Below are 25781 nucleotides of genomic sequence, written 5' to 3' on the forward strand. Positions count from 1 at the left end.
TAATAATGTTTTTTCTTTTTCATATCGACACAACACACGAAAATATTTTTGTTGGCTATTGTAAATGTCGTATTACTTTATAAATTCCCCTTTAAACAAGGATGACAACTTCCATAAAAACTAAGCCCTAAAACGGTTGGACAAACTAACATTAACGCTTGTAGAGTGTCAGAACTAAATAAACAGAATATAGATGTATAGTCGAAGCAAAATTGTAAGTAAATTTGTTTAAAAAACTGCGTAAATAACACACAAAAAGATTGTTAAAATCAGCATGTTTAAAATGGACGTACAGTCATTCTGGCAACGATTATAGAGTTACTACGCTTTCTTAAATGTACCTAACCACAACAGTAATCGCCATGCGAAGTTTGAAATCGATAAGACAATTTTAAAATGCCCAAATTAACAAAAAAATCACCGTAATTAAAAATAAGCTTCACTTTTAAAAAATAGTAAATATAACTACTCGCAAACATGAATTTTTTGTTCGCTAGTTGTCTGAGATTTTATGCAGAATTTAGTGGGCGGACTTTTCTACTAAGTTTCTATCGTGCACCGATAAACCACCCCTTTATTTTCTTTTTAAAAAGGGGTGAGAGGTTCTACAATGACGACTTAGCTACTAATGTATGTTATTTACCTTGTATCAACATTAATATACCTAGCTCTTATAATAAAATATATTAAGATGAATAGATTTTTATTAGTTATTTACAATGGATATATTTTATACGTGGTTATTATAACAGTTGAAAAATTGTCTTCAATTTAGGTTGCTAACATGGAACTCATTTATTAGTCAGTTCGTTAATCAAGAAGGAGGGGATAAAGTAAAGGGGGGACATCGTTATTTTAGCCCGCTGCATTTTTCATTTTATTAGAGAAACTGAAAATCTGGTGTAACATTATACAGGTAATAATATATCCATTTGATTTACAATATAGATATAGTTTTATACAGGTGCTGTTATGGTTCTTCTATTATGTTTGATAGCTGTAACAAGCACACGGACGACCCAGTCATGTAGGGACATACAGCAGACACTTGTCACAACCAACAGAGAACCTAGAGATAGATAGATAGATAGCTGTAACAAGAATACTGACCACCCAGTCATGTAGGGACATACAGCAGACACTTGTCACAACCAACAGAGAACCTAGAGATAGATAGATAGATAGCTGTAACAAGAATACTGACCACCCAGTCATGTAGGGACATACAGCAGACACTTGTCACAACCAACAGAGAACCTAGAGATAGATAGATAGATAGCTGTAACAAGAATACTGACCACCCAGTCATGTAGGGACATACAGCAGACACTTGTCACAACCAACAGAGAACCTAGAGATAGATAGATAGATAGCTGTAACAAGAATACTGACTACCCAGTCATGTAGGGACATACAGCAGACACTTGTCACAACCAACAGAAAACCTAGAGATAGATAGATAGATTAGGTAGATTGATAAATAAAAAGTAGATTAATTCAGGATATAACAATTAAGACAACATCCATGAAAGCGAAGTTCTTAAATCAAACGGTAACCAAATGTACACTTTTAGAGTGTCAAAAGTTAAAAAGCAGAATGTTAATTTAAAAGTATGATTTTTAAAAATAAAATTGTGGCAAAATTGCGCAAGCACATAATTCTGTACTTTTTAGAACTTGATTATAAAGATGCTTTGTCTTTAATTTTGTTGTCCTAAGAATCATTGTTCCAAAAATCATATGAACAGGATAATTGTATCAATCAAAAAATTAAGCTCAAAGAGCTGAAAATCATCATGTTTTAAATGGACGCACAGACTTTCTGGTAACAATTATAGAGTTGCTACGCTTTCCTTGTCGTACCTTATGTTTCAGGAATCATCATTTAAAGTTTGAAAGACAGAAAGTTATCAAAATCATAAAAAATAGATAGTTGATTAAATTGATAGATTAATAGATATTTAAATACATTACCTATAATGCTAAGAGGAGCAGGAATCATTTGATTTACAAGAGATTCAGAAACTAAACTGAAATTTTAAAAATTATTAAAACAATTGTAAATTTTTCAATTCAACCAATAGTAGGTATTAAAATTAACATTTAAAATAATACCTGAACAAAATTTCAGTACTTCTTAACATACCAACCAGGGTTGGGTTTCTAAAAAGAAAATTGAAATATAAGAAGGTTAAAAAAGGGTAAGAGAGAAGGAATTATATACTTTTGAGAAAAGAGAATTAAAGCCAAAAATAATCTAGACTACTAGCTTTTTAATAGAAAATCTGAAAGGTTTTTAAAATGCAAACTTTCAAGTGAAGAATTTAGAGCATTTTTTGAAAGTTAGTATTTCTAACCTTCTTTTATACAATACCTCAATATTGGTATTGAAAGTACAAATTATCAAAACATTTTGTTAAAATCTAAATTCTAACCTCAGATATGCAAGACTTTGAGTAAGGAACCAAAAGGCCAGTACAGTATTAAAAGCAGCTAATGGCAGACAAGAGTATCCAATGAAACTCAGCTGCTCACCAATCACTAAAAGTATATATTATGATCAGACAAGAGTAATCAATGTAACCCAGCTGCTAACTGATAACTAAATAGTAGATATTGAAAGCAGCCAATGGTAGACAAGAGTAACTAATATAACCCAGCTGTACGCCAATCACTAAATAGTGAATATTGAAAGCAGCCAATAGCAGACAAGAGTGACAGAATTAACTAAGCTGCTTACCAATCACTAAATAGTAAATATTGAAATCAGCCAATAATAGACAAGAGAAACCTATGTAACCCAGTTGCTAACTGATAACTAAATAATAAATATTGAAAGCAGCCAAATGGTAGACAAGGAAAACCTTTGAAGTTCTAATTGTAAAGACATATAAAATAACCTAATTTGTGTAAAAAAAGCTCTGAATTTAAAATTACTTACACAATCTGTTGGGTAAAATTGGAACTAAAGCAAGGGACAGCATAAGACCAAAACAGCCAGAAGAAATCATCAGAATGTTATTACTTATTCCAGCACTAGAATAAAAACAATAATTATAAAATCTTCTGTTTACTTATACAACTACTATCGGATATGCCCCTAAAGGCCTCAAGAAGCACCTGAGGACTTTCAGTTTTTAATTTTTTGAAAGGGTATTTTTTTCCAGAGGCGATTTCTCTTGTGTGGTTAGAGGTAACCTATCCCATAATAGTTATAAACCTTTCCTGGACCCATAAGAAGCTTTTTGTAGATACATGTTATTCTGGCTATTAGCGATATCTCCAGGGAGTAAGGGAGGGGACAATGGATCGAATATTCAATTTGTAAGAGACTCAGACTTTGGGTACTGGCCTAAAGGAAATGTGCAAGAATTCAGCAGGTTCTGACTGACTTTGGTTACTAGCGCATCAATGCCCTGTTAACTAGCTGAGTTAGTTTTGAATATAGCAGACATAAAAATTTGTTATTAGATGACTGGTTTTTAACAAATATTTTTCCCAAGAAAATGTCATTTCATGTATAGAAACTCTACTGTGATATTTATGTATTAAACAATCTAAGAACCCCTTAAATTTGTGACAGTTAAAAATATATGAGAAGGGTTGACAAAGTTCTAAGGGTGATTTTTCTAGTGATTAATTACAGAATGTTTACTACATTGTGATGTACTGGTAATTTAATTTTCAAGTAAATGATTTTTTGGTTCTAAATTACATTACCATGATCCCTTTACAATTTTGTTCAAGTTTTCTGGATAAATCTGGTTTTCATTGCTTTTCAGCGAAAACTCTTAATTTTAATTAATTGCCCATTGTCCCCTCCCTTACTCCCTGGATATCTCAATCTACAGGCAGATATCCTGTTACTTTTAAACAAGGATATAAAGATTTAATCCTTTCCTGGACCCACAAGAAGCTTCACTATAAATTAAAACCATATTGTTCCGGCCGTTAGCGAGATCTTAAGCTACATACACACATCCTGTTACTTTTATACAAGGATATAAAGTTCTAATATTATTTACCTGGATAATTTAGTTGATAGAACACTTGCTAGAGATATTGTAATAGCTCCATATAGGCACAATCCAACACCAATGTAATAATCAATTTCATTTTTCATAATTTCTTCTTTTCTAAATGAAAAAAATAAAGAATATGATTTAAGTAGCAAAGATGTATATTAAAGTGTATAAAATAAATAATGTGTTTTTCAAAAAAAATACCTTAGTACTTCGATAGATGTTGAATTTAAAACATCGTCATTAGAATCTGATTTTATCTCAAAATATTCATCTTCCTAAAAGACATTACAAATATTAACAAAAATGATGATATTAATTCACTTTGTAACTATTCGATTCAAGATTATACTGACTTTTAAGGAGGTTTGAAGGCATTCACTCACTTCCCTTTTCCTCTCCCCTGACTCTATTTTTTACGAAAATAAGGGGGGGGGGAGCCATGGAGGGAGGGGACATTGGGCTGTTTATTACACTAGTCCCCAAAGTTTTATATTAACGCTTTCTTACTCGTTGGCTTAACAACTTTGGGGAATTTTGATTGGTTGGTTCATTAAGTGTCCAAACTTTTCAACTAAATGTTTAATCTACTGTAGGTGCAAATTTGTCTGCCATCATAGGGGCCACACATCAATTCATCGTTCATTGTCGAATGCCTTTAGATCCCTGAAGAAAGATCCTAACAGACTACTCGTACTCGTAGACAAGCTTAAGATTTAAAAAAAATAACCTTAAAATGTTTATGTCCAAAAATGAACGGAGGTTGCACTACCAAGGCATCTCCAACTATTATACTCGCACTAAATAATAGATATATAATTACTAGGATGTTGCACCAGATTTTCATGTACCCTAATAAACTGATACTACCAGCTGGCTAAACTAACGATTTCTCCAATTCACCTCTTTAAACCATCCCCTCCCCTTCTACTGGATGAAAGAGGTCCATATTAGCATCTTAAATGGACAACAATTATCCCATGTCAAAAATAATATATCCACTTTTTCTATGTATCCATTTACTAAATTTGTCATCATGGCAACATGCTTTGACTTGTAATTAGATTGTCTGCGTGTATGTCAGTAAATAAGTCAAGGCATACAGTCAATACTGTCAAAAATATATATTAAAATTTAAAACATCATGATTTTAAAGTTACCGATGCCCGCCTGTTAGAGAAGAAACGGAAGAGAAAATATAGAGAAGAGTGAAACATTTGTGAAAACATTTATTTACAAATCACCAGACAGACGGTGTGACAACTTTTATTGAACTTCTCAGACGGACAAACTGACCCTCTATATAGAATAGCTTTGTTGCACAAAATTATGAATGATAACCTGAGAATTAGCTTCAGTGGTGTTATTTCATTTTTGAGGATGCAGTAAGAAAAAAATACTGAAAAAAATTTAATTGTTACATGTTAATTCCTCCCCTCGCCTTGAATATTAGGTCAGGTAAACATTTGTATTTGTTTTATGAAATGTAAAAAAAGATCACTTGCTTTGTAAAACTTTTCAAGGATGACAACATCCATAAAAGCGAAGCTCTGAAATCAAACGGAACAACAATCGAAAATTAACACTTGTAGAATGTCAAAGCTTAAAAGCTGGAGTATTAAATCGAAGGTATGAGTATTCAAAATTCTTTATCAGAACATACTTACATTTTTACGACTTGATTATAGAGATGCTTCGCTTAAGGTATTGTACCTGGTTAATGTTATCCTAGCATCATTGATACAAAATTTCGATAAATATGATAATTATATCATACAAAAAAAAGTTAAAAATTAGCATGTTTGAAATAGACGAATGGACTTTAGTTTTTATATCGTACCTAGATGTTTTAGGAATGATCAAAGGAAAATTCTAACATGAATAAATTAACGAAAAGAGCTACAGACCCTTCTAAAAGAAAAGCTTCGCTTTTGAAAATAAATCACCTGTGAAAACTGGGTTTGTAAATGCTATCACAACAACATCACCTTAAAACAATGCAATTGTTATTGACAACCGTGTTGCTTTAAATAGACGTAATAGGACAAGATTTGCGATAAAATTAGGATGCTTTAAATTTGTGTTACGTTCTTTCAATAATTTGGTCTCAAAATAGGAAAAAAATATATGCGTTAAATAAACATACCAGTGCAGAAAATAAAGTTGCTACGCTCAAAATTATAAACAATGGCATATTTAATTCTGCAAATTAAAGGCTTAGCTTTGATTGATTTATGCTTATGGCAGTTTCCCTTAAACTTTCTAGTTGGAAACAGAACTCTCACTCATTACCCAATCCACTATCTTGCTTCTATGGATGTTGTTATCCTTGTTGAAATAAAAATACTAAGAGGAGTGTCCTTTTCTTAAATATTTATTTTATTTCTATATAGAAGATGACATGTCTAAAAAAACAGGACATTTGATTTCCCCAATTTTTAAGCCCTCTGTGCTATTACTTGCAGAACACTGTCAACAAAAAAGCTTACCTACAGGTAGATATGGTAATGATCCCAGGAGGGCTATAGTAGCACTTGCTGTCAACAAGAAGCTTACCTATAGGTAGGTATGGTAAAGATCCCATGAGGGTTATAGTAGCACTTGCTGTCAACAAGAAGCTTACCTATAGTTAGATATGGTAAAGATCCCATGAGGATTATAGTAGCACTTGCTGTCAACAAGAAGCTTACCTATAGGTAGATATGGTAAAGATCCCAGGAGGGCTATAGTAGTACTTGCTGTCAACAAGGAGCTTACCTATAGGTAGGTATGGTAAAGATCCCAGGAGGGCTATAGTAGCACTTGCTGTCAACAAGGAGCTTACCTATAGGTAGATATGGTAATGATCCCAGGAGGGCTATAGTAGCACTTGCTGTCAACAAGAAGCTTACCTATAGGTAGATATGGTAATGATCCCAGGAGGGCTATAGTAGCACTTGCTGTCAACAAGGAGCTTACCTATAGGTAGATATGGTAATGATCCCAGGAGGGCTATAGTAGCACTTGCTGTCAACAAGGAGCTTACCTATAGGTAGATATGGTAATGATCCCAGGAGGGCTATAGTAGCACTTGCTGTCAACAAGAAGCTTACCTATAGGTAGATATGGTAATGATCCCAGGAGGGCTATAGTAGCACTTGCTGTCAACAAGGAGCTTACCTATAGGTAGGTATGGTAAAGATCCCAGGAGGGCTATAGTAGCACTTGCTGTCAACAAGGAGCTTACCTATAGGTAGATATGGTAATGATCCCAGGAGGGCTATAGTAGCACTTGCTGTCAACAAGAAGCTTACCTATAGGTAGATATGGTAAAGATCCCAGGAGGGCTATAGTAGTACTTGCTGTCAACAAGGAGCTTACCTATAGGTAGGTATGGTAAAGATCCCAGGAGGGCTATAGTAGCACTTGCTGTCAACAAGAAGCTTACCTATAGGTAGATATAGTAAAGATCCCAGGAGGGCTATAGTAGCACTTGCTGTCAACAAGGAGCTTACCTATAGGTAGGTATGGTAAAGATCCCAGGAGGGCTATAGTAGTACTTGCTGTCAACAAGGAGCTTACCTATAGGTAGATATGGTAATGATCCCAGGAGGGCTATAGTAGCACTTGCTGTCAACAAGGAGCTTACCTATAGGTAGATATGGTAATGATCCCAGGAGGGCTATAGTAGCACTTGCTGTCAACAAGGAGCTTACCTATAGGTAGATATGGTAATGATCCCAGGAGGGCTATAGTAGCACTTGCTGTCAACAAGAAGCTTACCTATAGGTAGATATGGTAATGATCCCAGGAGGGCTATAGTAGCACTTGCTGTCAACAAGGAGCTTACCTATAGGTAGATATGGTAATGATCCCAGGAGCGCTATAGTAGCACTTGCTGTCAAAAAGGAATAAATGCACAGATAAACTAAAAAAGAAAAATGAACATAAATCGAAGCAATTTATTGTGCCTAATGAAAAATGACCTCATACAATACAAATGACCAATGATACGCCAGTATACATTGTTATTAACCAATGGTAAAATGTATACTGGCCTGTCATTAGTCATTTGTATTGGATGTACGTCATTTTTTATTACGGACTATACGCTGCTTCATCAGTTGCGAAACTACTCTACATCTTAATTTGCATTTGTCTGTCTTAAATAGTAATATGTTTTGCTCGGCTGTGACCAACGGACTAACAGACAAAGTGAGTTTAAGATTAAAATTCTGGTAGACATTTCTAATGATAGAGTAGCTTTGCTGCTAAAAACATATCGTTTGCATTTAAGCCAATATTGTATGAAAAAATGAAGTAAAATAGTATAATACTATTACCTTTTATTTTTGTTTCAAAGCTTAGAGATTTCCGAAGATTTTTTTCTTTTCGAATTAACAGAGAAGAAAAAACAATTATCTAAAGAAAAACAAATATACCTTTTATAGTGGTTTTGTTACATAAATCATTTTAAGCACAATCAACCAAGTTAGGAACAAGTTTAGACATCCAGCTGAATTTTAAAGTTATAATGTGACGATTTCATAGAGGCTGACGCGCAGCTGCCGAGCGCTGATATTTTGTACATAAGTTTCGCAGCAATAACAATACTTTGATGAGTTTGAAGAGAATGCAGAAATGCAATAAAATGTTGTTATCGTAGCGGCCAATGGCTTAACGTACATTGATATGGATGGAAAAATGCAAAAAGAAGGTCTACACATAATTTTAATAGTTCAGAAGTGAATTTGTGGTATTCGGCAACCCTAGGCCATGGTTTTATGGCAACCCTGCTCCCGACTACATATAGAAGCCCAGCTTCTCTATAATTATACTTGTCCACGTCTGTTCACACTGCCGTAATACCCGAACTTGGGAAGCGGCTGACAAACCGCGGCCACTACCACAAATTCTTTTTAAAAATTTGCCTCAATAAAATCAGTGAGGCTCACTAAAAGTTTAGAGGGGATAATTTTGCCCCACTAGAATTTTAGTGGGGCAAACTGATTTTAGTGAGGCAAAAGTTTTTTTAAGAATTCACATTAGATCTAATAATGCACATGGAACTCCTAGCTAAAAAAGACATGCGGGAGACATGTCTTCTTGCGCATTTATTTGCGCTGCGCTATGAAGTAACAAGAATGATATTCCAAATTAACACTAATAATAATAATAATTAATATTCTATTCTCCCCCCCCCCTTACCACTCATTTGTGAAATGAATTTTCGAGTGTTAGTTTTATCTCAGGTTAGGCTAGGTTATATTGGGCTCCGCTGGGGTTTGGCACAAATAAAATCAAATATACCCAACTGCCTTTATTTAAATTTATTTTGAAAATAAGCGAGAAGGGGGGGGGTCTGTTGTTTTGGGAATGCGCCGAAAATTTTATTGTAAAAAATATTATTGTTTTGATGAATTATTTAATAGAAATATGTCATAATCAATTAATTATATAAACACATCAAATTAATATGTCAAAAAAAACAAGACTTAGTTTGTGCATAGCTATCAAGTTATAAAAATAAAAACAAGGATGACAACAACCATAAGTAACGTAGATATAATAATTTAGTATAAAGTTTTTTTTTTATTTTAAAATATTTATATCATATGTATGATGTATTCAATTTTATGGTTTAAAGCATTTAAAGACATTTCAAGTATCGCTTCGAAACCGATTAATATCCGGTGGATTAGAACCTGTTCTCAGCCATACTGAAAAATTATGTCTAGCATCGTATTATATCCAGTTTTCTACGAATAAAAAAATGTACAATCATAAGATTAAAACCAGTTTTTAGGCTGTGTCTTCGGCACCCCGGGTTAAAAAATGGTTTTAATCTTATAATTGTACATTTTCTATCCGCGGAAAGCTGTTTATAATACGATTCAAGAAATAACTATTACCAATTTTTAAATCCTTTCTATAATACATAGGTATATTGGAACTAATGACTTTTTTAGCAAAATAGCAGTCATTAACAACACATTTCCCAATAGCGTTACAGACTGACTGACGAACAGACAAACTTGATTTATATAGTAGCTTTGTTACATAAAATTTGCACGAGAAAAGAAAGAAATATGCCACACATGTCAATTTCACATTTTTAACAGGACTTTTTTGTACTTTAGTTATAAACATAGCGAATCTTTTCTGTAATTATAATCTGTTCGTAAATGTGTAACTTTGCCAGGAAACTTGATCATAAAGTTTTGTGAAATATATTCTTGTAGTAAAGCTACTCTATAAAATCTAGAAGATGAGTACGTCAATTTCTCAGCAAAACTAAAAGACTACAAGGCCATGATATGTATGCTAATGACTTAATAAAGCTAATCACAAACGGTTTATTAGGGACCCCTTAAAAATAAGGGTATCTTTAGCCTTACTTTAGTTTAGGGGAGATAGTCTACCCTTAAATTTAGTAATGTCAAGCTTAGGTAAAGATTTTGATAGGAATACTTTAGCCTTACATAAACCTATCATATCAATATAAGGTACTCTAAGTTGTCTTCCTTTGCCAGCCCCCCTCCACATCTACCCTTTTCAAACGATTCCCCCCCAATGAATATCCGCCATAACACTCACCATTCCCCCCCCCCCCCGTCCCTTAGTGTTCTTTCAATTGGGGTTATATAAGAAAAGTTTTATTAGACTTAGAGGCGTTAAAAATTATCATGAGGCTGTATATTCTATTTTAAGTTTTCTACATTTTTTTCCTTAATCTTAATCTTGTTTTTACTAATTAAGAGATTTTTTAGCTGATTAATAAAAACTCTTCCTATCTTTTAAGTAAAAGATTTAGGAATCCTTATCATAAACCCCTCTCCCTTTATGATGCCCCAGCCTTATAAATCCTCCCTTTTCATATAATTCTCCACCTAGGTTTACCTAAGGGTGTCGTTAATTTATTTAAAAAAAATAATGAATAAAATTGTTTCTTAGCTTAACAATTTGATATATTTTTTTAACAAAAAATTTTGTGGATTAAATTAAACTTTAATACAATAGAAAAAAATCTTATAGATTCATATAGAGCTAAAAGCATACTCTTTGTAATAAGTTTTAAATATAACTCTTTGTAGAATTTAATTTTCACGTCGCCATAGTTGTTCATTCAATTTAACAAAAAAGGATCAAAGATTCAGCACTTTTTCCATTTCAAATATTTGATTATGAGTCATGTGATTTATCTATATTTCATGTAGTGCCTGTATACCAAGCAAAGAAATCACTCTGTACAAAAAAAATTTAAAATCTTTCTTTATAAATCTTACATCTTTAAAGTTTAGAAAAGTAGCCGCAATTATGTATAACAAATATAGGATGTATGTCTGTGTGTGCATGGGAATTAAATAGAAACTTTGAAGCTATTTAAGGCCATAATATTTTTTTTTAATTCAAGCTAAAAGAACGATTTGCTGTTTTTAAAAATAACCAAAAAAATAATAAGGAAGTACAGCAGTACTACAGTATAATTAACCAATAGATATAATAGAACTAAATGGTCAATCGGGATCCATAATTTGTGAGACTTAACCCTTAACAGTTGGGCCCCTTGCCCCACCTTTATCAGTAGTTCAATGCCCCCCCCCCCCATTATCTCAGCTCCTATTAAAGCTAGAGGGCTAAATAAATTGTGCATGTCCCCTATTTGATAATGAATTTTCGCTTCCTCCACACTTTTATTCAACAACCTTTGTTTTTACATCCTTTTTTACTTAGGGGGGGGGGGGGGATCACCAAAAAAAACATAAAAAAAACTTTGGACAAAATACAGCTTTTTGGGAGATATATTTTTCATCCCCTCCAATTTTATTTTATTTGGGGGAGGGTTTCCTGAACCCCATAAAACATCCCCCCAAACCTGTAGTAGTACATCCTCATCCTTATACTAAAGTAACAGGAAGTTTGTGTGTCTGTCTGTGTATCTTTACCGAAGGATCGCGCTAACCGCTGAACCGATTGGGTTCTCCTTAACAAGGTAGCTTCTCATAAGTCCCAGGAAGGTTTATAACTATTTTCTTGGGGGGTGGGATAACCCCAACGCCCCCAAAAATGAAAAATACCCCCCCCACAATTTTTTTTTTTAAATTTTTTAACTAAAATTAAAAATGATGATGGGGGGGGCACCCCTAGAATACCACACTTTTCTGGGATCTTGCTGTGTCAAGTATCAACTGTTGGGAATATCAAAGGATAACTTCATGCAAAATTTGAGCCGGATCCGGCCAAAACCGGCCGTGAATTTTATGAAAAACCGGTTTTTTCCCGGTTTTTAGTGGGTATCTGTAAATCGATTCAGCTGGAGCAAAACCAGTTGGAGGTACAAAAAATTTTACATCACATGAAATTTAGCCAATGCGATTGCCTACAAAAATGTACTTCATCATCAACTTGATTGAACAACTCTTTCCCCTCCTAAATGTCCATTAAAACCTCGGAAACGGCCCACAATGCTGAATTTTCACCAAGTGAAAGTCTTGTGTCATTATCTCTTATGAGAAAAAAGTTATTAATTAATTAAAATTTCAAATTGTGATTTTTTGATGGATTTCTTTGATGAAATGACAGGCCGGTCAATTTTTAGGCCATTTTTTGCAGTTTTTGGGCCGTCACACCCAAACGGTTTGAGATAATCTCACGGGACCTTTTGCCCAACCTAAGTCTGGTTATTTGTGAGGTCTAGGAAAAAAAATCAGACTTACGCAAAAGATTAGGGGCCAAAATGAGCCGACCAGCGATTTTAGACGGCGCGCAGCGACGTCGTGCTTCATCCAATCCAGGATTTTTTTTTCTTAGACCTCACAAATAACCAGGCTTAGGTCGGGCAAAAGGTCCCGTGAGATTATCTCAAACCGTTTGGGCGTGGCGGGCCGAAAACAGCAAAAAATGGCCTAAAAATTGACCAGCCTGTCATTTCATCAAAGAAATCCATCAAAAAATCACAATTTGAAATTTTAATTAATTAATAACTTTTTTCTCATAAGAGATAATGACACAAGACTTTCACTTGGTGAAAATTCAGCATTGTGGGCTGCCTAGACTTTATATTTGGTGACCCTGGGGTGACGGGTTCAGTGCCCCCCACACCCCCGAAGTGGGCATACTTTTTTCAGTTTTTCCCCTTAAAGGAGGGGAAGGAGTCGTTTTAGAGACTTCAAGCATCTTTTTGATGTTGAACAACTTTTTGAGGCGGACATTTCTTAATTTATGTTTCATTCGCCTCCGGCTGACCGTTTAGCCGGTATTTGCCGCCGAAGGCGTGATTTTTGGCGATTTTTGCCGTTTCCGAGGTTCTAATGGACATTTAGGAGGAGAAACAATTTGAGGAGGGATAAATAACCCCCCCCCCCCAAAATAAAAAATCTCTAACAAAAAAATTTTTGGCGTGCTTCCAGTGCATTTTTAGTACTAAATATTTAATAAAATTTAAATTACCCCCCAAAAAATTTTACCCCAGGAGTAAATTTGGGGGGGGGGGGGGGGTAAACAAAATTTACCCCTGCAAACAGATTTCAGTTGGGGTAATTACCCCCCCAAGCAAATTTTACCCCCAGGGTAAAAATTTTAAGGTTAAAAAAAATTTGCGGCACGCTTCGCACGCCATTTTTTCCCCCTTTGACAAGAAAAATCTTTTTAGTGAGTGTGGAAGGTCACCCCTTTTCCAAAAAAAAAATTAATTTGAAATTGAAGACAAAACATTTTTTAAGAGGGTCACCCCATCCCCAGAAAAATGAAAAGTGGAAGAAAAAAATATTTGTACCGGGGGGGTGTGGGAAGTCACCCCATTTCATGGAAGAAAAATTTTAAAATGGAAGATAAAAAAATTTTAGATAAAATTTTTTTTACGGGGGTGTGAGAGGTCACCTCACCCCCAAAAAAATTCAAAAATAAAAGAAAAGTATTTTTTAAAAAATTTAAGGTGGTGTTGGAGATCACCCACCCATGAAATAAAAAAGTTGAAAAATTAACAAAGGGGTTTGTCTTATAGGAACCGCTTTATATGTATAACAGAATTTGATGCCAGATAGACCATCTAGATCTTAAATATCTATTCATTGGTTGTCAAAGGTGTTTTAAAACAAGTTAGAGAAGAAAGAAAAATTACCTGCTTTCTCATACCTTTAAGAATACCTTAATTTATTTAGGTGTCCCTAACTTTTAATGTAAGCCTACCTTAAAGTTTTACTAAAAACCTTACATAAGTTTCCTAAGTAACCTTTATCAACACTATTACTGGGTTCGAAAATGGAAGTTAATTTTTTTTTAATTTAAGGGGGTGTGGGAGGGTACTCAACCCCCAAAAAATATAAAATAAAAGAAAAGTATTTTTTAAAAAATTTAAGGTGGTGTTGGAGATCACCCACCCATGAAATAAAAAAGTTGAAAAATTAACAAAGGGGTTTGTCTTATAGGAACCGCTTTATATGTATAACAGAATTTGATGCCAGATAGACCATCTAGATCTTAAATATCTATTCATTGGTTGTCAAAGGTGTTTTAAAACAAGTTAGAGAAGAAAGAAAAATTACCTGCTTTCTCATACCTTTAAGAATACCTTAATTTATTTAGGTGTCCCTAACTTTTAATGTAAGCCTACCTTAAAGTTTTACTAAAAACCTTACATAAGTTTCCTAAGTAACCTTTATCAACACTATTACTGGGTTCGAAAATGGAAGTTAATTTTTTTTTAATTTAAGGGGGTGTGGGAGGGTACTCAACCCCCAAAAAATATAAAATAAAAGAAAAGTATTTTTTAAAAAATTTAAGGTGGTGTTGGAGATCACCCACCCATGAAATAAAAAAGTTGAAAAATTAACAAAGGGGTTTGTCTTATAGGAACCGCTTTATATGTATAACAGAATTTGATGCCAGATAGACCATCTAGATCTTAAATATCTATTCATTGGTTGTCAAAGGTGTTTTAAAACAAGTTAGAGAAGAAAGAAAAATTACCTGCTTTCTCATACCTTTAAGAATACCTTAATTTATTTAGGTGTCCCTAACTTTTAATGTAAGCCTACCTTAAAGTTTTACTAAAAACCTTACATAAGTTTCCTAAGTAACCTTTATCAACCCCCCCCCTTCCCCTCTCTTCTCTCCTCTACCTGCTTTCTTTCCAATTAAGTACCCTTTAGCTATACCTAACTCTTTATGTAAAGCTAGTCTAATCCCCTCCCCCTTTTCAATGCCCCTAACTCATATATCAACCCTTTTGATCCACTTCTCCAAGCCTTACTTATGAAAAATAAAGGTTACCTTAATTAATTTTAAAATAATAAGAATTAAAATTCTTTCATATGCAGACAATTTGATGTCGACTTTGTGTGGATTATTTTTAATTTTACTACAATAGAAAAAAATTATAAGGCAAGATCTTATAGAAATAAAAGCTACTCTTTGTAACAAACATATCAAATTTGATAATATGTGACTCTTTGTAGATTTTAATTTTAACATCTATATAGATGTTCATTCATTTTAACAAAAAAGTACATAGATTCAACACTTGCTTATTTCTAATATTCGATTATGTGTCATGTGTTTTACCTATATTTCACATGGTGCCTATACCAAGGTAAGAAATCACTATATAACAAGGATGACAACATCCATAAAAGCGAAGCTCTGAAATGGAAGGACAAACAAACTTTAACACTTGTAGATTGTCAGAACTTAATTAGCAGAATATTAATGCATCAGTACAAAGAATATTGTAAGTAAATTTGTTGCAAACTGCCTAAATGGATGATACTGTTTAAGGACATACTAACATTTTTGGGACTTGTTTATAGAGATGCTTTACTTATAACATTTTACCTTGTTGCATAAGAAATCAGTTTTCAAAAAAATCTGAAGAATCGGATAATTTTAATATACAAAAATTTGTTGTCAAAAAAGTTAAAAATCGACATGTTTCAAATGGACGTACGGACATTCTGCTATTGATTATAGAGTTTCTAAATTGTACCTAACTACTACAGGAATCATCATGCAAAGTTTGGAATCGATAGGACAATTCTAACCTGTTTAAACTAACGAAAAGAGCTAACTCTCTGTGACGAACGTACGGACGGACCGACCCTAATTATAGAAAAGCTTCGATTTTAAAAAACGTTTTTTAACCTAACTTAAAAATCTAACATCTTTAAATATTAGAGGGGTTGTAGCTATCATGTATAACAAAAACAGGATGTGTGTCTGTGTGTGTGGGACTTCTTAAAAACTAATGAAGGCTATAATACTTTTTTTTAATTTTTAAGCTAAAAGAACAATTAGCTGTTTTAGATAATAACCTTTAAAAAAATATTCTACAGAGAAAGTACAAAAGTATAGTATAATGAACCAATAGATATAGTAGATCTAGATGGTAAATCGGGCCCAACTTAATAAGTAATTTCCAAAGAGTTATCTTTATCCCAAAAAAAGTTAACTATTTAAAGATGATTTCTTATATATGTTATGTTGTATGCTTTACATCATGTGAGGGAAGAAATTTTTTAACCATATGATTAACCTAAGCAAAGGCTTATCCTAAGAAAGACTATTTATAGCTGATTCATTTTGCGAATGATATGAAAGGATAATTGCTCTTTCTAACCAAATTCTGTTTACTTTCTAACCAATATATGGCAGATTGATCCTCCCCTGTATTCCTATTGGCTGAATTTGGGAGTATGTATCTATATTATACCTTTTAATAATTCTTACTTGATAATTTCTTTATTGGTGTTCCTTTATTTCTTCAAAACTTGAATGACAGCTTTAAATGACTTATTTTTGATTAAAGTATTTTTTGGCAATGCTTCGCCTATCTATTATTAAGTGTTGATTTAGGGAAAAGAACACTGAAAACTTTTTTTACTATGCTAAGAAAATTGCTAATAAAACATCACATGTTTTATTTTAATAGAGAAAGAGGGGACAATGGGCTATTTATTACTAGCTTATACCAATAACGAAATTATTTTTTTTAAAATCACAAACATGGTTTTCAGCTTTATTACATTTGTCCCCAACATTTCAAAATAACAATTTCTTATTTGTTGGAATAACAACATTTTGAAAATTTGATTGGTTGTTTCATTAAGTTGAGTGTTCAAACGTTTCAACACTCAATTTTAATTTACAGTAGGTGTATTTTTGTGTATCATCATTGGGGCTGTACATTAGTCTACTGGCTTTTGTCTTATCCCTGCTAACTTTATACCTGAGCTTGATCTTTAAATCATTTCAATGGTGCACGGGGTGGTTTAGCGCACCATTGAAATGATTTAAAGATCCAGCTCTGATTTATTTCATTTGTACCCAACATTTTAAAATAATGTTTTCTTATTCGTTGGCTTAATAACTTTTGGGACTAGTAAAATTTGATTGGTTGTTTCATTAAGTTGATTGTTAAAACGTTTCAACCATAAATTTTAATTTACAGTAGGGGTATTTTTGTGTATCATCATTGGGGTTGCACATCAATTTATTGGCTTTTGTCTTATCCCTTTGGATGCCTGTTTTTTTAACCTTTCTTTGTGAATCTAATAACTTTTAAGTTTGAGGGGTAGCTGCTATTTTAAATAACAAAATTAGGATGTTTGTCTGTGAGCTGGGACGTCCAAATGGGGGGGAGGGGATGTAAACCCCCCCTCCCCACCTTCCCCCCAATAAATTTAGGTGTTTTTAAATATGGCTACGGCATATAACTAGGAGTTGAAAAAAACCTTTTGAACTCTACTCTAAGGTTTTTTGAAAAGATTTTTTAATTCCGACCATAAACAAAAAAGTTAGCATTTTGGGAGTTTGTGACCCACCTCCCATTTTCTGTGGGGGGGGGGGGGGTGGAAAATATTCCTCCCAAAAAGTTGTATTTTGTCCTAAAATTTTTTTAAAAAAATTTTTTAAGCTAAAAGAACAATTAATTTGCTGTTTTTAAAAATAACCAATTAAATTCTATTTGTTTTGCTTTAAGATTGCTTTTTTTTTATGTAAAGTTGTACTTGTCATGAAAACCGTACATTAATTTGTAAGTACTTCTTGTCAACCCCCCTTCCCTTCTCCTAACATTTCTTCTTTTTGAATTTTTACCTGCTTTCTCTCCATTTAAGAACACTTTAAGTATACCTATTTCTTTATGTAAGCCTTCCTTAAAGTTATACTTACATTAATTTCTAAGTAACCCTTGTCTACCCCCCTTCCTTTCTTTATTGTCTACCTGCTTTCTCTCCAATTAAGAACCCTTTTAGTATACCCTATCTTTTTATGTAAGCCTCTCCTAGCGTTTCTTCATTTTGAATTTTTTTGGTTAAATAATGAAGTTAATTTAGAAAGTTTATGCTGAAGTTTTTTTATGCATGGAAACTTTAGGCAGCTTTGAGAACCTGCTTTCCTTGAATTTTTGAAATTTTGAAAATTGTGTATTGCAGTTAAGAAATTTTGTTTTGGCTTATTTATAAAAACGTTTCCTAGTTTTATATGTATGGCTAAGCTTAACTAAAGTGTATGTAGCCTTTCTCAATGTAAAATTTAGGTAAGCCTTATAAAGTAAATTAAAATTAAAATAAAAATCATAAAATTAATGTTTTATGGACCAAAGATTTTTCAAGTTTACTAAAGTAAAAAAAAATGATTTAAGAAAGATCATGAATTAATAGTATTATACTCATTGTAATAAGTTTTTTTATATGTCTCTTTGTAAAATTTAATCTTAATAATCTTTTTTGTTGTTTATACATTTTAACCAAAAAGGTTTTTTAAATGTTTAGCATCTGCCCATTTGATTATAATTCATGATTCGGACCATGCTAAGCAAATTGCGAATAAAAAAAATTATCCTTTACAAAATATTTTGAAGCAATTCTTATAAATCTACTATCTTTAGAGGGGTTTATGTATCTTTAGAGCCGAAAGATAGAATGTATGTCTGTGTGTGTCTGGACTAAGAACTGCGCATGAAAACAGTTTGTTTTATTTTAAAAAGTTTTTTTAAAGCAAGAATAACAGTTTCCTTTTTTTACAAATATAACAAATATAAGAAGCTTCCATGAAAAGAAACCGATTTATTCCAGAAGCTAGCTAGATATTTTAGACACCCTTTATTATATCTCTTTTTAATGGCCCTTGAATTTTTTACACTTTACTTTATTTTTAAATTTTGGCGTATATTAAGGAACATCTATGAACATATCTTTCATTTGTAAGTAGAGGAAATCAGGGATCTAAAGGGATAAGACAATAGTAGATAGATTGATATTCCGTCCAAATTGAATTTGGGGATGCCTAGGCAAAATTTTTGCATTTTAATTTTTACACCCCTCCCCCCCCCCCCAACATAAAAAAGCTTGGACGTCATTGTCCTGTACAATTAGTTATTGAAACGGTTGGATATTAAGATTAGTAAACATACCACTTAAAATTTTGAAAAAAAGTCCCAACAGTTATTAAGCTATTGAATAAGAAAACGTTATAATAAAACTTTGGGGACTAATGTAATATTTTAGAAAGCCCAATGACCCCTCCCTTCCTGGATTGAATGAGAATGTGTACTTGCTTTCTACCTGACTTAACTAGATAAGATACCTTTTATATTTTAAGTATACCTAAGTAATTTTATGTAACCCTAATTAAATAATTAAGAAATAAAATTTAAAAAAATATGAAAGACAAGTCTTAATTAGAGCAAAGTTTTTTATGTCTACATAAATAGAAAAAAAGAAATATTATAGATAACTAAAAGTGTACTCATTGTAATAAATTTTGAATTATGCCTCTTTAAATGTAGAATGAAATGATCACATATATTTTGTTGTTCATTCGTTTTAACGAAAAAAATAATTTGCAAATGTTTAGGACACCTGCCCATTTCCAATATTTGAATATGATTTGTGTTTTTTATATATATTGGGGGAGGTTAATTTACCATATTTTCTATTAAAAAAATCACCCTATAAAAATATTTTTAAGTAACCATTCTTTATAATTAGAAAAATCAAAAATATCTTTAAAGAGGCCTTAGATGGTTACTTGCTATTATTTATAACACAGATAGGATGTATGTGGCGGAATTTACAAGGAACCGTGCTCAAAAACTTAAAAAAGATAGGAATATTTTTCCAAAATTTTAGTTAGAAAAACAATTGGCTGTTTTAAGACATAACCCAAAAGGTACTCGTAAATCATCAAACCTGCTTTTTCTTGACATAGCTTAATGTAACTAAGAACAAAATAGGAATCCCTAGTAAACTTTATAAGGTACCTTAAACCTTTCCTAAGTCTTACTTGACATTACTACATTTAGGAATACTTAACAATAACTAAGAAACTCCAAAGGTATACTTAACTAAAAGCTTACATAAGCCTGACATAACAAAATACCATTAGGGACACTTATCTTCGTTTGTGATTCTCACTAATATCGACTTACTATTTTTTTCAATTTTCAATATTAACGAAGACCATATTGTTTATATTATTGGTGGCCATACATATCGCTACTCTAATGACATGTTAACCGTACATGCTTGTTAAAAGCGAAGCTTTTCTATAATTAGGGTCGGACCGTCCGTCTGTAACACTTAGCTCTTTTCGTTAATTTAAGCATGCTATAATTGTCCTATCGATTTCAAACTTTGCATGGTGATTTCTAAAGTAGTTAATTACGATTTAGAAAGCGTAGCAACACTTTAATCGTTACCAGAATGTTCGTACGTTCATTTTAAACATGTTATTTTTTTAATAGGTAATTTTTATGTGATAAAATTATTCGATTGATCTGATTTTTGATTTACTGATTCCTAGGACAACAAAATACAATGTTATAAGCGAAGCATCTCAATAATCAAGCTCTGAAAATGTAAGCATGTCCTTCAACAGCTTACAGTTTTTCAATAAATCTACTTAAAATTTTGATTCGACTCTTATACATTTATTCTGCTCTGAAACTCTACAATTGTTACTGTTCGTTTGGACACACAGAAAACTGTCCCGAATTTGTATTAATTTTGAGGAACAAGACTCCAGTTACGTCATATTTTCCTTTCTCGAAAGAGGGAAGGGGGAAAGAAAAAAAAGGGGAGGGGGGAAGAAAAAAGAGATGGGAGAAAAGGGGGTTTTCCCCATCTCTTTTGAAGAGATTTTCTTCCCCACTTCCCTTTTTCGGGAAAGAAAAATATGACGTCACTGGAGTCTTGTTCCTCAAAATTTATACAAATTCGGGACAGTTTTCTGTGTGTCGTTCGTTTGTCCTACCGTTTCAAAGATTTGCTTTTTTGGATTTTGTCATTCTTGTTTTGTCATAATTTTTTCAGGGTATCTATTTATGACAGGGCATTTTAATTAAAGAGTTGGTTGTCTGATTATTGTTACCTGAAATATTGCCCTAACCAGGCCGACTTCACTTGCTGATAACTCCGCCCATTTGATCAGATAATTATTTCCTGAAAGTTAAACCAATCTTATGTATAAAAGTAATAGGATTAGGCTAAACGCTAAACCGATATGGTTCTCCTTTACAATGTACCTCCTAATAGGTACTGGAAGGTTTTGCCTATTTGGGGGAGGGTACAGCCACTCTCCTAAGATAAATCTCCCCTAGAAAAAAATCCCCCCATCAACATTTTTTTGCTTTTCTAACTAAAATATTGTTGGTCAATAAGATTCAAAGAGATACAATCAGGATGCAGTAAATAGCTTTCAGCTTCAAATAAAACAGAAACATTAGTTTCAGGTTAGATTTTTTATTTCCAGAAACAGAATCATTCGTGATAGCGTTTTTGAAAAAACAAAAGTAAGATTGGCCAAAGAAGATTGGAAAAAAGAAAAGGGAGTGAATGTTACAATTAAAATGACCTACCGGTTACTAATAGAGTAGCTATGCATATAATATAAAACTAACTTACCTAGATAAATTAGATTACAGATGAAAATAAATATTGTCCCCAGAACAATATGTCGGCCAGACTTTATCTCAGTTTCTTTGTCACCCTCCATTCTAATATTACCTGGAAAAACAACAAGGATGATAATATCCATGAAAGTAATGCAGACAAAATTAACATGCAAATCCGCTGCATTTGCGTAAATGATAGCGTGACGGAGAACAATCTGTCCTGCTTTTGATTCCTGCGACGTCATACAAATGAGGGAGATAAGAGGAGAAGTGGGAAAGATAACCCCTAAAAAAGAGATGGATCATTTTTATGACGTCACAGGAATCAAAACTAGGACAGTTTGGGCTTCGTCGATAGCGGATAGCGTATTTGCTTGCTGTTGGAGAGGTGTCGGGTTCGAATCTGATCCACACCGCGTCGTATTAGAGATATTAAAAATTGTACCTACTGCTGCTATGCCTGGCACGTGACACTAATTGTTAGAGTAGTAGGAATGCCTTGGTTAATAAACAACTCACTACCATGCACAGTTGGGATATCCAGACAAATATTGTTCAATCAAAGGGTTGGTTGTCTGTTGGATGTTACTTAACCTATTATATTTGGGTGCTTATATTCGATTACAAGCAGCTTATGCTCTGGATTCTATGGAAATACAGTTAAATCAGTTAAAAGGAGAATCCCGTCCTAACGAGGTAAAAAAATTTACTTGCATCGTACAGAGTAAATTAGCTTGAAGAAACAATAATTAAGCTGTCCTAAAATTGTAAAAATTTAAGATGATTAATATGGACGGTTGAAATATGATATGATCATAAAAAAGAGACTTTTTCGTCCTAGGATTCAACGAAAATCAAGTAAATGAAACATTTCTAGAGGCTCTATATTTGGAGGAATATGGAAGGACAGAAAATAGAATAAACCAATACCTAAATTTATTTATAAAAATAAAATAGCCAAAAACATCCCAGGACCAATAAGAAGCTTCAATATGAAGGAGAACCATATCGGTTCAGCGGTTAGCGAGATCCTTCAGACAAAAAAGCTTATTCATATATATAATACTTTATATAATAGGATTATTTAATTAAATGGACGTACTTTCTGGTAGTAATAATAGAGTTACCACACGGGTAATCCTATATGTAATAAGCAATCATCCCGAATGGTTTAAAAGCAATAGGACGATTCAAGCATGCCTCATATATATATATATATCACAAAATAACTAAAATTAAAGTGAATTTAAATTTCTTTCAGGGCTTATTTTAAAAGTCCTTATGTCACAAAATCTTCTTCAATTGAAAAATACTTAAAATTACATCATTTTAACTATTTATATAAGCTTTCTAGTTCAATAGAAAATATTTTCTTTTAGATTTAAGCTTAGACTTGTCTACTTGACATGTCAATTTGAAATGGATAAAAATACTCAAAACATTTTTGTTGTGTGTTTATACAAATGCAGCAAAAATTATGCTGATTATGCCACACAAATAGCTAATTTGTTATACTTTAATCATTTAAGTTTTATTGCTAACGTGTTTTTAAATGTGCCTTTTAAAAGCGAAGCTTTTCTATAATTAGGGTCAGTCCGTCCGTCCGATACAGATAGCTTTTTTCGTTAATTTTGGCATGTTAGAATTGTTAGAATTTAAAACTTTGCATGGTGATTTTTGTAGTAGTTAGGTACGATTTAGGAAGCGTAGCAACTCTACCAGAATGTCCGTACGTCCATTTTAAACATGTTGATTTTTTACTTTTATGGCAAAAAATTTTTATGTGATCTAGTTATCCGATTGTTCTGATTTTTGGAATACTGATTCCTGGGACAACAAAGTACAATATCATAAGCCAAGCAACTCTATAATCAAGTCCTAAAAATGTAAGTATGTCCATAAACATTATCCTGTATCAAGAAGTTTTTCAACAAATTTACTCACAATTTTGCTTTGACTCTTATTCATTTATATTCTGATTATTCAGTTCTGACACTATACAAGAGTTAATGTCCGTTTGTCCTACCACTTCAGAGCTTCTCTTTTATAGATGTTGCCATCCTTGGGCCGGAATCAGATTATTTTCCGCTGGATAAAACTGGTTTCGAGTAATAATTTAACAATGATGACAACATATTTACTTAAAATCTCTAGAACGGTAGAAGTCTAAACATAATTGTAAGTTTTTTTTTTGCCAAAATTGCTTAAATATAGGATATTAATGAAGGACATTCTTACACTTTTGGACTTGATTATACATGTTTTAAATGGACGTAAGGACTATCTGGCTACACTTCCTAAACTGTACCTAATTGGTATATATAAGATTCCTACATAATGTAATGTTGAAATTGGTAGAAAAATTCTATTATGGCTAAATTAACGAAAAGAGCTAACCGTTACACGAAAAAAACAGACATACGGACCAAACCTAATTATAGAAAAGATTCGCATTTAAAAATATGTGTCAAATATTTCTCTTGTGAGGGTGGAGAAACAAAATACCCAAAATAATTATAACTCGTTCCTGGACCTTTCGGATGCTACAGTGCAAAGAAGGTTTCAAGGATTAAGAGGTTGTCTGTCTGTAGCCTATAAAGATGGGACACCATCGCCAAGTGTAAAACACCAGTGATCTAAAGGGATAAGGCCGACTAATTGATGTACATCCCAATGTTAATACACAAAATTACGTATGGAGACTGCAATGGATAAACCAAGCAATTAATATTCATTAAAAGTCCCCAAAGTTTTTAAGCCAACGAATAAGAAAAAACACTACTCTTTACTAATAACATTTTTATTTGAAATAGATTATCTAAAATAAACGGTTTCTCGTTAACACCGTAAATTGACTTTTTAGTCAAAATGTTTTGTTATATAATTCTATACTGTTTAAGTGTGACTGCTCAGTGTGACATAACATCCGCATAAATATCAACACCTTTAATTGTTATCAGTGGCATGCAGATGATCTTGCCAGGGGTATGCGCGAAGTACACTCGAAAATTTTGACATCCTCATAAAACCAAAATCGAGTGGGCGGTAATCTTTTGGGATGTGTATTACAGACATCAAAAGAGGTGTATTTTAAATTGAGAGGATAAAATGAGATGTATCTTGGGTGATTCATTTTAATGAGCTTGTTTTGCTTTCCTATTTGGATTTTAGCGATTCTTTACGGTTGTTTGTTTTGTGCGGATGTGAATGTTCATCCTTTATTTCATAATTTTATTATTATTCAATTTCTTTCTAAATCTAAAAAAATAAGAAAAATATCAGCTAAAGAAATTCAGCAATAACAATTTTTTTCCAAAACGAAGTTTTTTCACAATTAGGTTCTGTCCCTCCGTACAAAGCTTATTTTTAAAGATTTTTTAAAGAACTAACCTTGAAAGGAAATAAAGTCAGTCTTAATATACTCCGAGTCAAAAAAAAAATAGTGTTCGCTCGGTTGGAAGCAGGAATAAGATATAGCCATCAAGCTAAATAAATCTGAAATGATATTTGGGGGCAGATTAAAAGGTTGTCAATTCTAATATTTGTTGCGCCCCGTCCCCCCCCCCCGACGACAGCTAAAAATCCGTGTATGTTTTGTGAATATTTTCGAATTATTTTCGTTGTTGGTAAAAGCTGGGTTGGACGGATAGACAAACTTACCATAATTAATTATAGGTTAAGCGAGCTACTAAAAAGGTATAAAAAAATAAAATCTTTATTTTTATAAGATTACAAAACAATTTAAACTCACAAAAAAATCTTAAAAATAACAATAAAAATGGCACAAAAAAACAGCAATAAAAATGGCGTAAAAAACAACAATAAAAATGGCGCAAAAAAACAGCAATAAAAATGGCGTAAAAAACAATAATAAAAATGGCGCCCAAATA

At 32.7% G+C, this 25781-nt stretch overlaps 1 protein-coding gene across 2 annotated transcripts; it reads right to left on the bottom strand.

Annotated features, from left to right (window-relative positions):
• Window positions 1-671: 671 nt before the first annotated feature.
• LOC145320307 (uncharacterized) lies at window positions 672-21999 on the bottom strand. 2 transcript variants are annotated; one of them, XM_080162721.1, is made up of 14 exons: window positions 21902-21999; window positions 21369-21439; window positions 8345-8423; window positions 7852-7929; window positions 5969-6010; window positions 5364-5421; window positions 4753-4822; window positions 4227-4300; window positions 4026-4136; window positions 2942-3036; window positions 2436-2541; window positions 2116-2163; window positions 1975-2030; window positions 672-1069 (listed from the first exon to the last, which is right to left on the bottom strand). In XM_080162721.1, exons 1-14 carry the CDS (start codon window positions 21990-21992, stop codon window positions 957-959), a joined length of 1092 nt encoding a protein of 363 aa, XP_080018847.1. In that variant the 5' UTR covers window positions 21993-21999; the 3' UTR covers window positions 672-956. The 2 variants fall into 2 exon arrangements, with proteins under 2 accessions (XP_080018847.1, XP_080018846.1); XM_080162720.1 differs by lacking the exon at window positions 672-1069 and adding an exon at window positions 1124-1351.
• Window positions 22000-25781: the final 3782 nt, after the last annotated feature.

Source organism: Acartia tonsa, chromosome 5 (genome assembly GCF_053477335.1).
Source record: "Acartia tonsa isolate MP-2025a chromosome 5, ASM5347733v1, whole genome shotgun sequence".
Taxonomy (NCBI): Eukaryota; Metazoa; Arthropoda; class Copepoda; order Calanoida; family Acartiidae; genus Acartia; species Acartia tonsa.